The sequence below is a fragment of the Panthera pardus genome, unplaced genomic scaffold (genome assembly GCF_024362965.1).
Source record: "Panthera pardus isolate Hobbes unplaced genomic scaffold, ASM2436296v1 HiC_scaffold_11, whole genome shotgun sequence".
NCBI classification, from domain to species: domain Eukaryota; kingdom Metazoa; phylum Chordata; class Mammalia; order Carnivora; family Felidae; genus Panthera; species Panthera pardus.
Genome location: NW_026526666.1, coordinates 101,236,123 through 101,249,967, shown reverse-complemented (window position 1 = coordinate 101,249,967; position 13,845 = coordinate 101,236,123). Strand labels below are relative to the sequence as shown.

Sequence of the window (13,845 nt, the reverse complement as noted above, 5' to 3'; positions counted from 1 at the left end):
GCTTTGACTGTTGGATTCTTTGTGGTGAGTAAGCTTTTCATGTACACAAATTACTTAAAATTAACTTTAGGAGGGCGCCTGGGTGGCTCAGTCAGTTGAGCATTCAACTTGGGCTCAGATCCTGATCTCACGGTTTGTGCGTTTAAGCCCCGCGTCGGGCTCTGTGCTGACAGCTCAGAGCCTGGAGCCTGCTTCGGATTCTGTGTCTCCCTCGCTCTCTGCCCCTCCCCCACTCATGCTCTGTCTCTCAAAAATGAATAAACATTAAAAAAAATAAAAAATTAAATTAACTTTAGGGGCACCTGAGTGGCTCAGTCAGTTAAGCTTCTGATTCTTCATCTCAGCTCAGGTTTTGATCTCAGGGTCATGAGTTTGAGCCCTGCATTGGGCTCTGCACTGGGTGGGAAGCCTTAAAAAAAAAAAAAAAAAAAGAAAAGAAAGAAAGAAAATTAAATTAACTTTATTAGGCATTGCATTTTGACTTAATTAAAATGGAGTTAATGAAAATTATAATTTAACCATAGCTTTGGCTACTTGAAAGCCAGGCGCCCTAAGTGACATTTCTATCATTTCATATAGAGATATTGTTTCCTTTTTAATGTAAGTGCTTAGTTAAGTAAATGACTAATTAGATATTTGCCTTTAGGTGAGTCTTTCTGTTTTTCATAGCTCCTCGAATCCCGATGGATAAAAGAATTTTTACCACAACACACACCCCAGGGTGTGTTTTTCTTGAAATAGACGAAAGGTAAGTACTTCTTTAGGCCTGAAAGACATTTGTTTCTGAAAATAGAGAAAAATGTGAGAACGTTTACATTATGTTTACATACTTCTGCATTATGTAACAGACATCTATCCATTTGCCCATTTGATTTCTGTTAGTTTGCAGTTTATTTTTAATATAAGTAGTTTGCATATTCTACTTCTCAGATTTAAATTTGATTTCAGATTTATGTTTGATTTCACAATAGTCTGCTTTAGGTAAGTCAGGACTTAATTATTGTTCTATTTCACACAAGAGGACAATGAACCTGGCCACCTAGTATGTGATGTGTTTGAAATGGGACCAAAACTCTGGCCTCCTACTTCCTGTGCCAAAGTGATTTCCACCAGACAAGGGCTTCCCCAACCAGGCTTTGATGAAATGTTTATTAGTCTGAAGTGAGGGGGGAAACAAAGGAAAAATAAGAACAGGTGTTTTGTTTTTTGTGGTTTTTTTTTGGTAAAGGTAAGTTTATTTAATTTAAAACATTATTACTTATTTTGAACTTACGTCCTTTCTACTTTTTTGGTATTAAAAGAGTCTTAAAGAAGAGTGATAGTAGATAGTAGTTGTTCCTTATTATTGTTTTTTAAATAAATTGATTTGGAAAAATAAGCATTGTTATCCCCTGATGAGTACCCTCTGTTTTCCCCCACATTTATTTTTAAATTTTACTTATTCATGAAATGTGAAAATCTGGGGATCGGTGCACCACGGCACACGTAAGCGTAGAGCAAAAGAGTCAGAAAAGCTGGCACGGTTATGATAGTTATTCGTTTTGATTTTTAAAAAATCTTAACATCTGAAAATAGGCTTATTTAATAGTAGACAGCCTGAAACTAAACAATAACAGTGAAATACTCTGTATAATGTCATCTGTAGAAAGTAAGAACATTTAGCTGGAGATATTTAACGGTTTACATTTATTTCATGAGAAAGTATTTGTGCATTCGTACACATAGAAAACATTTATGGGGTTGGGTCTTCCTAAGTCATCCTGAAGACTTTGAATTCACAGCTTTCTCATGAACCTGCATCCCGCCCATGTTTCTGCGTGCCGGTTGTCTGTTTGTCATCACCTTCTAGGCAACATTGCTTATGTACAGTCTTAACCATGCCGTGTAAATTTGTAGCCCCCCCATTCATTTGACATCATAAACATTTTTCTGCATTATGGTGTGATCTTTGTAAACTTTTTTTAAGTAGGGGGGCATCAGAGACCCCCGAGGAACTTGCTAAAAATGCAGATTCCTGGTCTTACCCCAGCAGCCCTGACTTAGCCTGTGGTGAGCCTGTGAATCGTCTTGTAGCAAGTTCCGCGGGTGATTTTGATGCACTCTGTCCGATGACCAGCATTTCTTAGATTGTGTAACCATTTCCCCAGTGTGGGCACTCGGGTGGTTTGCTCTTATAAATGCGGTAATGACATCTTCCGTGTACCTGTTTTTTCTTTTATTTAGAATTAAGTAAAAAAGTATTTTTAAAAGCGTATAAAGTATGAAAATTGCTTGCTGCGTGTAACATGCTGCCCGTGCTGTGTGTGTCCCCAGAGCGGTGTCTCTGCTGGGTTACCTACCTCAGGATCTGCTGGGGACATCCATCTTGGCGTATGTGCACCCCGAAGACCGTTCTCTCATGGTTGCCATACACCAAAAAGGTGAGGGCCTGCTTCTTTACAGGAGCAACCGCTCATCTGCTCCGACTCTCCATTTCATTTCATGTTAGAGCTCCTCTTAAGGTCTAATCACTACAGCTCACCCTTCAACAGGTAAGCAGTGTGTTGAAGCTGCCAAAACAGTTTCTTCTCTATTTGGACATTTCTGAAAACCTTACTAAATGCCTGGGAACAGCCATTTGCAATAAATACCTGCATTAAATAAATTCTAATCTCGTCGTATTATCTTATTTAGTCTTGAAGTATGCAGGTCACCCTCCCTTTGAACACTCACCCATTCGATTCCGTACCCAAAATGGAGATTACATCATATTGGACTGCAGCTGGTCCAGCTTCGTGAACCTGTGGAGCCAGAAGGTTTCTTTCATCATCGGTCGGCATAAAGTTCGAACGTAAGTCCATCAGTGTTGGTGTTTTATAGAAGGCCTTTTTTTTTTTACCAAATAATATTCTTCTACCCACTGACACCCTTTGAATCAATTGACACATAAACCGAATAAAGCACAGAATGTTTTTAAAGTGCTTTTGGAATACAGTGTGGCAGTACGCGTCAAGAGCCTTGAAAGATTTCTACCACTTTGACCTCATGATTCCCTTATGGGAACAGTCTAAGGGAACATGCCTAAATACAGAAAAGCTTTATAAAGAAAAGACATCTTTTGCACCATTGTTCAATCATAATGACAGACTTCGAGCAGCTTATATGCCCATCATTAAGAAAGTTCTGGGGGCGCCTGGGTGGCTCAGTCGGTTGAGCATCCGACTTCAGCCCAGGTCATGATCTCGCGTTCCGTGAGTTCGAGCCCCGCGTCGGGCTCTGTGCTGACAGCTCGGAGCCCGGAGCCTGTTTCGGATTCTGTGTCTCCCTCTCTCTCTGCCCCTCCCCTGTTCATGCTCTGTCTCTCTCTGTCTCAAAAATAAATAAACATTAAAAAAAAAAAAAAAGAAAGTTCTGGAATATTTGACATGTTGTATTATTGGTCAATACAAATTTTTGCAAAGATTATGTAACATGAGAAATTGATAATAGATTAGACTTAAAAAGCAGCATACAAAATTGCTTATGCCATATGGTCATAACATGTTCAAAAGACACACAAACATTGTAAAACAGGAAAAAGAAGAAGAAAGGTAATACATTAAAGTGCAGATTTTGGCTGTGTGTAAGGTAATGGGGAGATAAGGGGTTTGGTTTTTTTTCTCTTCTGAATTTTAAAGTTCTCTTTACTGAGTGTGTAAAACTTTTTGTATCAGCTTCTGCTGTCAAATTCCACTTATTTGTGTCCATTTTATCAAATCTTTATTTTTTTTAAGTTTATTTATTTTAAGAGAGAGAGTGTGTGTGTGGGAGGGGCAGAGAGAGAGAGAGGGGGAGACAGAGGATCCCAAGCAGGCTCTGCACTGTCAGCACAGAGCCTGATGTGGGGCTTGAACTCACGAACCGCGAGATCATGACTTGAGCCTAAATCAAGAGTCAGACGCTTAACCCACTGAGCCACACTGGCGCCCCTCAAATCTTTATTTTTTTAAAAATTAGATGCTTTTTAGTTTTTATTTTCTTGCCCAGCACGGCTGACTCAAGCCTCTTTGATGGCTGCCGCCAGTCCGTGTGACAGGACCTTGTGAAATGGACCTGAAACAACCTGGCCCGCCATTCCTGTCCCCTAAAATACTCCGAGCCCCTTGACTTTTTGGTTTAAAATTTAAAACTGACCTGCAAGTTTCTCAGCTGGGCCGTAGGCTCTTCACAAAGACTGTGAAGTCTTTGTTTTTGGAACACGGAAATTATACTAAACTCTTCAGGATCCTGCTGAGATTGAGAAATTAATTCTGTCTTCTGTGATTTGTTGTACAGCTTTGTGCACATGAGCGCAAAACTGGGAGCAGTAGGTCTGCCGGTAAGACTTACTTTGGCATGTCTTCATACTGTAATAGAGGGCACCTAGCCGCGGCGGGAAGAGGTCCCAAGGTCCTCCTGTGTCGGTGTACGTCTGGGTTCGGCCCTCAGCGGAGCAGATCTGGAACCCTAAGCAGAGAAGTGGGCTCCATGCCGCCCTAACTCATGAGACCAAATTTGTGCTAGGGAACTAGTGTAATAATTAGGATAAGAAATATGACTTCCCAGGAAGTGTTATTCACGTTGGTCAGAAAGGACATTTTTTTTCCGGTAGGAAAACCTGCAGGAAAATGAAAATAAGCAGGTGGCTGCTTAGTATGACTGTGAGGAACCCCAGGGCAGGTATGATTGCTTTCATGAGACGTCTGTCTGTCTACTGGTCTGCGTACCCTCCCTGTCAGTGCCAGAGCCACGTCCCAGATGCCCCAAGTGTCCTTTCAGTTTTTTTTATTATTAACTGATATCCAAGTGCTCCCCACGTCTGCAGATTTAAAAAAAAAAATTATACCTGTGTCTGCATCTCAGTTTTCAGAATTATGTAAGAGAAGTATTCAGAGTCTAGTAAGTATTAATCTTGTAATATAATTGTAAGGTAATTGTCCATAGTGTTTATAAAATGATTTTAACAAGTGCTTAGGGATCCCTGGCTGTGTCAGACATCATGCTAGACCCTGAGAACGAGATGGTAAACCAGACAGACGTCCCCTCTCCCATCACAGGGCCCCTAGCGTAGCAGGAGAGCCAGGACATGGAGGTGGCACGGTCACCTGTGAGCAGAGCTTTGGAGAGTGTGGCAGTTGAAGCAGGAAGTGGATAGTTAGCAGGGACCCTAACTGTCTGTGGGCAGGCAGGTTACATGCTGTTTCCTCTCATTCTACACTTAAAATCCGTGTTCGGCGAAAGAATAACCCTGGCAGAGGTCACTGAGGGGAGGAAGTTGCAAAGTGCAGACGAGAACCAGGTTTTCTCCCTGACTCCTCGTGCGCCTTCCTTCCGTCCCTGGTGCTGCCCGGCATTTGCCGCTGCCCCACAAAGGCCCTGTCTCTGCAGCCTCCACATTAATCGTCTTGAGTTACATGATTAGTGATTGAACATACAACTTCCCTTTGTAGAAAGTTTCACCAACAGGAATATGTAAATCTCATAATACAAAGCAGTCTGCCCTATTTCCATTTCGGAATTTCACTTGAAAAATAAAACCCGAACATTTTTGGAAGGTATTCAAGCTCACAGTGGACAGATGCGTTGATCACAAATCAGATGTACTTTATTCAACCAGCCTGCCCCTTCACTGACGTATTCCTGCTTGTACGTGCCAGGCACTGTTGGAGGCACTGGAGAGGTGAACAAATTCGACCAGAGAGCCTCACCCCACAGTGCTCGTGTGGCAGTGGGAGGCACAGGCAACAGACCAATGGAGTGTCGCATACAGTGCGCCAGGCTGTGCGTTCCAGTATGGTTTGCCATTTACGTACCACACGCGCGATGCTGTGCTGATAGGCATTGGTTGGCACCATCCACGGTCTGTGCACCGAGGGAGTCGACGTTGCCGGGGCGGGGGGGGGGGGGGGGCGGGTCTGGACAAAGAGGGAGGTGGTCTCCGGAGGCAGAGCTCTTCCTGACTGACGCTGCCGACATCCTGTGGTTTGTGGATAATTACTTCTGTCTTTGGGACAGTGTCTCAGTTTTTAGGGAATTGGGCTGTATGTTTAAGTTTCAAGAAACAGTGGCTATGGCAGAATGGAAAAAGGAACGCGTTGACTTTGGAGTCAGGCATGTCGATTGGAACCCTGACTACTGCTTCTGAGTCAGGTGACTCGGCAAGGGTCCAGACCTCTCTGGCATCATGATGATTCCTGCTTTGTAGGGTTTGGAGGACTCAGGAGATACATGCCTGACTCAGTACAGTGGTACCTTAGTTACTCAGGTACCGAGAGGCAGTATACCACCATAGCAAACGTGCACTCTGGAGCCCAGGCTCTGGTCCCTTTGTGAACACCTGCTTAGACTTCACCAGCTAGGTGACCTCGGGCAAGTTTTCAACTCTGGTGAAGGACGTAATACTTGCTAGAGCATCTGGAACGGTGCCTGGCGCGTCGGAAGGGCTTAGAAAATGTTATTCTTGCTGTGTGTTATAAAAGATACATAGAAGTCAGTTCCTGCATAGAAGTCAGTTCCTTCCCTTCTTCGCGATGATTTCTGCTGGCATTTCTGCCCCTGGCTGTGTTCAGGTAGTAGTTTTAAAAGGCTCTACTATAAACAAGACTAAGGGTACCATGACAGCCACGTTTTCACCAATAGGTGGGTGGCAGAACCACCTTTATAACATAACTGAAGTGCTTGGGTACGTTAAACATTAAATGTTGTTTGGCAGACCTAGGGTCTTAAAATTCCTAGTGTAGGTTATTCAGTTAACGTTGAATTTTGAAACCAGTAGCTGGTGAAGATACTTTGGTAGGTAGAGAGGTTACTCGTCACTGATTTTAGGTTTCTACAAATTCAGTGCTGACACAATTGCGGAAAGAAAGATTAGAGCTCTAGACAAGCCAGGGAAGCCTCTTAATGTCTCATTTGTTTCTTAGTATTTTCTCTGCCTCCATAAATGGAATTTTAGCTTTATATTTTCTGTTTGAAGTCAGAGAGTTGCTTTGTGTAAGTACAGATTTATTATTTGAACATTCTGTTTAAAGGTCACCGTAGACATGGGGTGCCTGGGTAGCTTAGTTGGTGGAGTATCCAGCTTCTGCTCAGGTCATGATCTCACGGTTCGTGGGTTCGAGCCCCACAACGGGCTCTGTGCTGACAGCTCGGAGCCTGGAGCCTGCTTCCATTCTGTCTCCCTCTCTCTCTGCCCCTGAAAACGTTAAAAAATTTTTCTTAATTTTAAAAATTAAAAAAAAATCACCTTAGACTTTATTGTAAATTCATTTTGAATTGCTTGACTCCATCTTTCACTTGGCACCTTGTAGGAGTCCGCTGAATGAGGATGTTTTCGCGACCCGAATAAAAAAGACGAACCATAATGACAAAGATGTAACAGAATTGCAAGAACAAATTCACAAACTTCTCTTGCAGGTAAAGAGAGATTTTAAAAAGCAAACACAAAATTTCCATAGTCGTGTTTTATTTTAACATTTGCTCATAGTGAAGTCACTTCACAAAGGTACACCGCAAGGAGAGAGAAATCTTTACCGTCTGCGTTCCAGGAGTTTTTGTTTTCCTGGTTGTTTTTTAAATTCAGTTTTATTAATCTTGTTCCTGACTGAAACGCACAGAACATTCTTTTAAGATCCCATTCTAAGCAAATCGAGTCATAGTAGGCAGGTAAGACAAGGAAGCTATTTCTAAATGAGAACATCCTTCTTGTATTTCCAACACTAGCCATGGGCTCAACTTCTGGGATTTGCCGTATTTTTTTAAACAATAATTCTAATCCTAAAGGATGGGGGCAGAGGGATGGCAGGTCTCAGCATCTCTGGTTACTCCCAAACAAACGTGGCAAAAACTACTTCTTGAAAGCAGATGCCAAAAATGATTTCTATTGGAGACCCAACTAATAAGCTTGCGAAGCGTTTACTGATGGTGTCACACAGAAAACCGTGCGCCCGGTAGCTTCCAAACCGTCTTTTGTAAAGTCTCTAGGGTTCGTGAAGGAAGTTCGTGGAAAAAAGTATGGTATTTAATTTGTTCCGTCTGTTTCAAACTCAGCATAAAGAACTACTAGAGTTCACTGTCCTATTTTGTGACCTCTCTTATAACCATGTGGCTTTCTAAAGACTTGTTGTTCTAGAAGCGTCCACCGGGCTAGAAAACTAGACTTTGCCCTTGAGAATTATCGAGCGAGAGAGGAATGTCTTTTTTGTCAGCCTCGGGCCGGAAGCATGGAGCTTCACCCACCGCACGTAGGATTTCGGAAGCGTTCACCTTCGCGTTCGGTGATCTCAGACACACTCTCGGGTGCCAGCCGCTGTGCCTGTCCCCTGGCGGCCCGCACCCCGTAACGCTGACACCCGGCCCCCTTTTCCCTTCAGCCGGTTCACACGAGCGCCTCCGGCAGCTACGGGAGCCCGGGCGGCAGCACCTCGCAGGAGCAGCGCGTCGGGAGCGCGTCGTCTAGTGAGGCCGGCGGGCCCCGCGCCGCGCACGCGCATCGGGAGCCGGTACGTGCGCCACACCGCGTCTGCGCAGGCGCGCCCTCCACCCTCTGCGTCCTCGGAGCGCGTGTGCGCCGCTCCTGCACCTGAGCGCCTGTGACTTCCTGTGAGAGATTCTGGACCTTACTCGATCGCAGACGCCCTGCTTACCCCATTTTGGTTTGAAACAATGGCTGTTAAAAGAAAATACCAGCTTTGGAAGGTGATATTTGGGTTTATTGTACGATTTCTAAAGATTACCGTATTGCGAATAGACGTGTGTAAAGTCTCATTTGTACTGGCCGTGCCGAGGCTCGGGGAGGAAAGTGAGTTAACGTGGTCAGTGTGTTCTCAGCCGCCATGTCCTCAGAGAACCGGAAGTTACGTGTGTTTTGTTCGTGTGTCTTTTAATGTACATGTTTATAATTTCTGAAGCACCTTCTCTCATTCTTTTCCCTCAGCTGACTTTGCAGCAGGTCTCCGTCCGTCTAAACAAAATTAAGAATCTCCGTCAGCAGCTCTACATTGAGTCAATGGCCAAGTCACCAGATAAGCAAGTGACGGCGATGCGCGCAGGACGGCTTGGCGGTGAGTCAGCGGGGCAGCGCCCAGACCTCCTCCCACGGCTCTGCCCTTTCCTGGGGTGACGTGGGCGTGTGAGCAGAAAGCCACAGGCCAGTGCTGTCACCTTTCACCTTTCCTTGCCCGGGTGATGAGAGCAATAATGATAATGGCAGCAGCAAATACTGCTCGGGAAGCTAAATGGTATTAGAGTGTATCTGTGTATTTCCACTAAAGAATTAATGTTTTTGGTAACACCAGCAGATTCATAGATTCTTCCGAATAAGGTATCTATAAATCAAAAAAGTTAATTAAAATTTTTTTAATTTTTTTTTGGGGGGGGGAGAGAAACAGAGCGCAAGTGGGGGAGGGGCAGAGAAAGGGAGACCAAGAATCTGGGAAGCCAGCTTCGGGATCTGAGCTGTCAGCACAGAGCCGGAAGCAGGGCTCCAACTCAGAACTGTGAGATCATGACCTGAGCCGAAGTCCCACCTTAACAGACTGAGCCACCCTGATGCCCCAAAAGAGTTAATTTTAGAGTATGTTTCAGATTTTAAAAAGCACATTAACATAATAATTCTGTCATTTAGAACAAATGAAGAATATTTATGACCTCAACTGAATGTAAAATTGGGGATTTTTTTTTAAATACATGTTTATGAGGTAAGGAATGTTCCTAAGGAATTGGATCAATCATGATGATTGACATTGTGTAGAAAAGTTAACCTACTGGCATTACATAGCAGAGGAAGGATCTATGATATAACGTAGAGACCAAGTTATATTAACTTTTTTAGTTTAGTTAGCTTTCCCTTCACTTGTCTTCCTGAACGTTAATATAACTTTGGAAGTCATCATAGGTTTGGTCACCAGAATATTATTAATGGTCTCTATCATTGTCAGATGTGGGTATTTACACAGTAGGGGTGAAATTTCTTCTCTAAAGTCAATAAGAATAAAAAATAATAATAGCTATATTCTTCAGTACTTGCCATGATTTACACAACAGAAACATCCAACCACTGCTCTTTCAGGTGGTATCACAGGGAGCCCTGAGGCTGCCCTCCCAATACAGCATGCCCAGTCCGTGGGTTTTTCTTGTTGCCTTGGTAGGAGGTTTAGCACTCTGCTTGTTTCTTTTGCTGTAGCTGTAAGGGCACGAGACAGAAACAACTTTTTTTGTCCCTTGAAACTATCAGATTTCCTATCTTAAGTATCTGACTTGCTGTATGTTATTATCCCGTGTCCTAGCATTGGGACTTCTTCAGGGAGATTTGACGGCTAAAATTTGTACACTTTTTCTTTATTTAAAGAAAGTGGGCCACTTTGTGCTGCTCACTGCTGCTTAGGCCTAGGACCTCATGTTAGGGCCACAGTTTTTTGTCCTGACCTCTATATTTCTTGTCAGAGTGGAAATCCTTTCTTACCTTCTGCTTTGTTCAGTTTCGTATCACCCACCATTGGCCTGGAAGTGCCATCACTATGATGGTTTAAAGGCTGTATTCAAGTTGTAGCTAATTCTGTGCATTTATGATGCTATTCTAGAAATTGACATTATCCTACTACTTAGCTATATGCTGTATTTGACTCTAACACACATAGGACGTGTCTTTTGGGTGAGAGGGAAGATCTGCCATTTGATAGAGCTTCGGAGAACTAATGTTACTTGGACATCTTGATTTTATTAACATCTCAAGACCTACAAGTTTAAAGAGCTAGTAAAAAAAATCTTTATTACAACTTACTCAAAAGAAACAAGTATGCAGCTTCAAGATAATCTTATAATTTAAATATTAGAAATTGAGTAAAAATAAGTCCAATCAAAAGGAAAATAGTAAGTAGTCATTGTGTACATAGCTTATGTACAGGGTGCCAGAGCCAACAAGAAGATAAGGTTTTAAGTTTATATTTTTACCTTTCTTATGAGGGCAGATTAGGCTTTGAAATAGAGGAAGATGGGAAATTTTCAAAAGTTAATATGGAAAGCCAAGGACTAACAAAGATATAAAGCCCTTTCATCAGCTTTATATACTGATACCAGCTGCTAGAAGCAGCTAGAGAAATTGGGGAAAATGTTCCACTTCTGGGGTGGTAGTGCTTGAGGGAGAGATATAGATCGATGAACTGAACTCATTCGGGGTGAGCATGCTTTGGTTTCTGCTCAGGGAGAGATGGAAAGAGCATCATTCCAAACTGAGAAGGAAAAAAGCCATATGGCAGCAAATTCATGAGCTTTCTTGAACATGTCAGAGTACTCAGGCTACGTGGCAACCAACAGGCCTAAAATCTAAGGGAGAAACGTGCTTGCAGGGAGAAGTGAGATCAAGCCCTGAATACTGATGCACTAGCTGACGGAACTGGTAACTCGCAAGAGACAGGCCTCCAAGGCATAGTACCAGGGGAAGACCACAGGCTGCAAGTGGAGCAGATATAGGAAAAAACCCAAAGCTCTCTAGCGCACCAGCCACCACGTAAGTACAAAATGTCACTAGAGGAATTGGAAAGCTATACCGATGTTGAATGAAACCATAGCAACGGCAGACCTTAGGCCTGGCCAACAAATTAGGTTAACTCGAACACAGACCCAGCAGAAGGAAAGGCATGCTAGTCTCCACTGTCCTACACAAGATACTCAGTTTTCAACATATGAAGAGGCAAGGAAAAAAACTCCCAAGAGATAAAGCAGCCATCCGAACAAGAGACGGATAGGACACAGATGTTGGAACTACCCGACAGGGAATTTAATACATTAAAATCTATGGGACAGTGAGCAGCATGCAAAACCACATGGGTATCATAGCATAGAGATGGGATATAAAAGAAAGGATCAAAAAGAAATACTAGAGTTGTAAATATGTCTTGGATGGGTACTCAACACACCCAAAAAAGGAATCCATAAACTTGAAGATCGACACATATAGGTTATGTCAACTGAAACACAAAGAAACATGTAGAATAGAGCCTCTAAGAACCTTGAGACACTATCAAATGATCTAACATAAGACTAATGGAATCCCAGAAGAAATACTGGAAATAATGACCAAGAATTTTCCACAGATAAGAAGAACACCAATTAGCATAGATACAAAAAATAACCAAATAAAAACCAATCACAAGATAAAAACACCACATACTTGGGAAAAAAATACACCATGTACTTGGAAATATCATATTCCAATTGCCAGAAACAAAAGCAAAGAGGATATCTTGAAGGTAGCCAGAGGAACATAGACTACATACAGAAAAACAAGGATAAGAATTACAATAGGCATTTTTTTTTAGATGCTGGGGACACTAGAAAACAAAATGTCTTAAGACAAAAAAATTGTTAGTGCAGAATTCCCTACGTGGTGGAAAGTATCTTTCAGAAATGAAGGAAATTGAAAGATTTCTTAAAAACTAGGCGGGGAGTGTATTGCCAGCAGATCTAGTCTATAAGAAACGCTAAGGGAATTTCTAAAGGGGGAAGGAATATGGTACTGGACATAAAACTTGGATCTACACAAAGAAATGGCAAGCACTGGAAATGGAGTTAATGAAGAAGTTTTATTTTTTACTTATTTTTAATTGCCCTGGAAGGTAACCAACTAACGCAAAAATACTCTTCTGCTTTCGTGGTCTATGTTAAAATACTGCAAAGGATTGGGGGAGGCACTGGAAATGTGCTGCTGTGGAGGCCTTACATCAGAAGCAATATATTATTTGGAGGTAGAAACTGATTTCTAAAAGATGTATGTTGTGAAATTTAGAACAGCTATCAGAACTAGTTTCTAAAGAAGCAATAAATGTCATTTGACGAGATAAAGTGGAACTTAAAACATTTAAAGCAAAATGAGGCAGAAAAGAAACAAAAACCCAGATGGAACAAGTGGAAAACAGCTAGCAAAGTGGTACACTTTAATTCAACTATATCCATAATCACATGAAATGTGAATGGTCTCAATATACCAGCTAGAAGACTGACATTGTCAGTGGGTGAAAAAACAAGAGGCATCTGCGTAGTATCTACAAGAACCCATTTTGCAAATAAAAATATAGGTTAAGAGCAAAAGGTTACAAAAGATTCACATGCTAACAGGAATAAAAAGAAAGCCAAAAAGCTGTATTAATATCAACTAATGTAGACTTTAGGATCATGAACTTTATCAGGGAGGGTTTCAGAGGGATATTGCATGACAACAAAGTGGTTGATTCTCTGAGAGCATGTAACAGTCCTAAAAGGTTATGCACCTAACATCAGAGCTTCAAAATACATGAAGCAAAAACTGATAAAAGCTTTGAGAAATAAACAAATCCTCAGTGGTAGAGACTGTAACAAACCTCTCTCTAATTGATAAAACAAGTGGACAGAAATTTAGCAAAAGTATAGAAGATCTGAACAACACCATCAACAAGATTGGCTTGAACATGTATGGAACATTCCAACCAACAACAACATACTTATTTTTCTGAAGGGCACATGGACCATTCATCAAGATAGACCTTATTCTAGGCCATAATACAAACCTTAACAATTTAAAAAATATATAAATCATACCAAGTATATTCTCTGACTTGATTAAACTAGAAATCAGTCACTGAAAGGTTTATCTAGAAAATTCCCAAATGTTTGACAATTAGAGAACACATATCTGAGTAACCTACAGGTCAAGGTCTTAAAGGGAAGTAAAATCATTTTGAAAGGAATGAATTGAAAAGACAACAAAAAAAAATTGTGGAATGAAGCTAAAGCAGCGCTTAAAGGGAAATTGATATAGCATTGATTGTATAAGAAAAAGAAAAAAGGTCTCCATCAGTAATCTAAGCTTTCTCCTAA

General features: G+C 41.8%; 1 protein-coding gene across 1 annotated transcript in view; it reads left to right on the top strand.

Moving 5' to 3' along the window:
• PER3 (period circadian regulator 3) overlaps positions 1–13,845 on the top strand; it is a 59,813-nt gene that overhangs the window by 14,074 nt on the left and 31,894 nt on the right. The window contains 6 exon segments of the mRNA XM_053899025.1: positions 670–748; positions 2,314–2,420; positions 2,674–2,830; positions 7,305–7,410; positions 8,367–8,495; positions 8,930–9,056. Coding sequence (XP_053755000.1) covers positions 670–748; positions 2,314–2,420; positions 2,674–2,830; positions 7,305–7,410; positions 8,367–8,495; positions 8,930–9,056 — 705 coding nt within the window.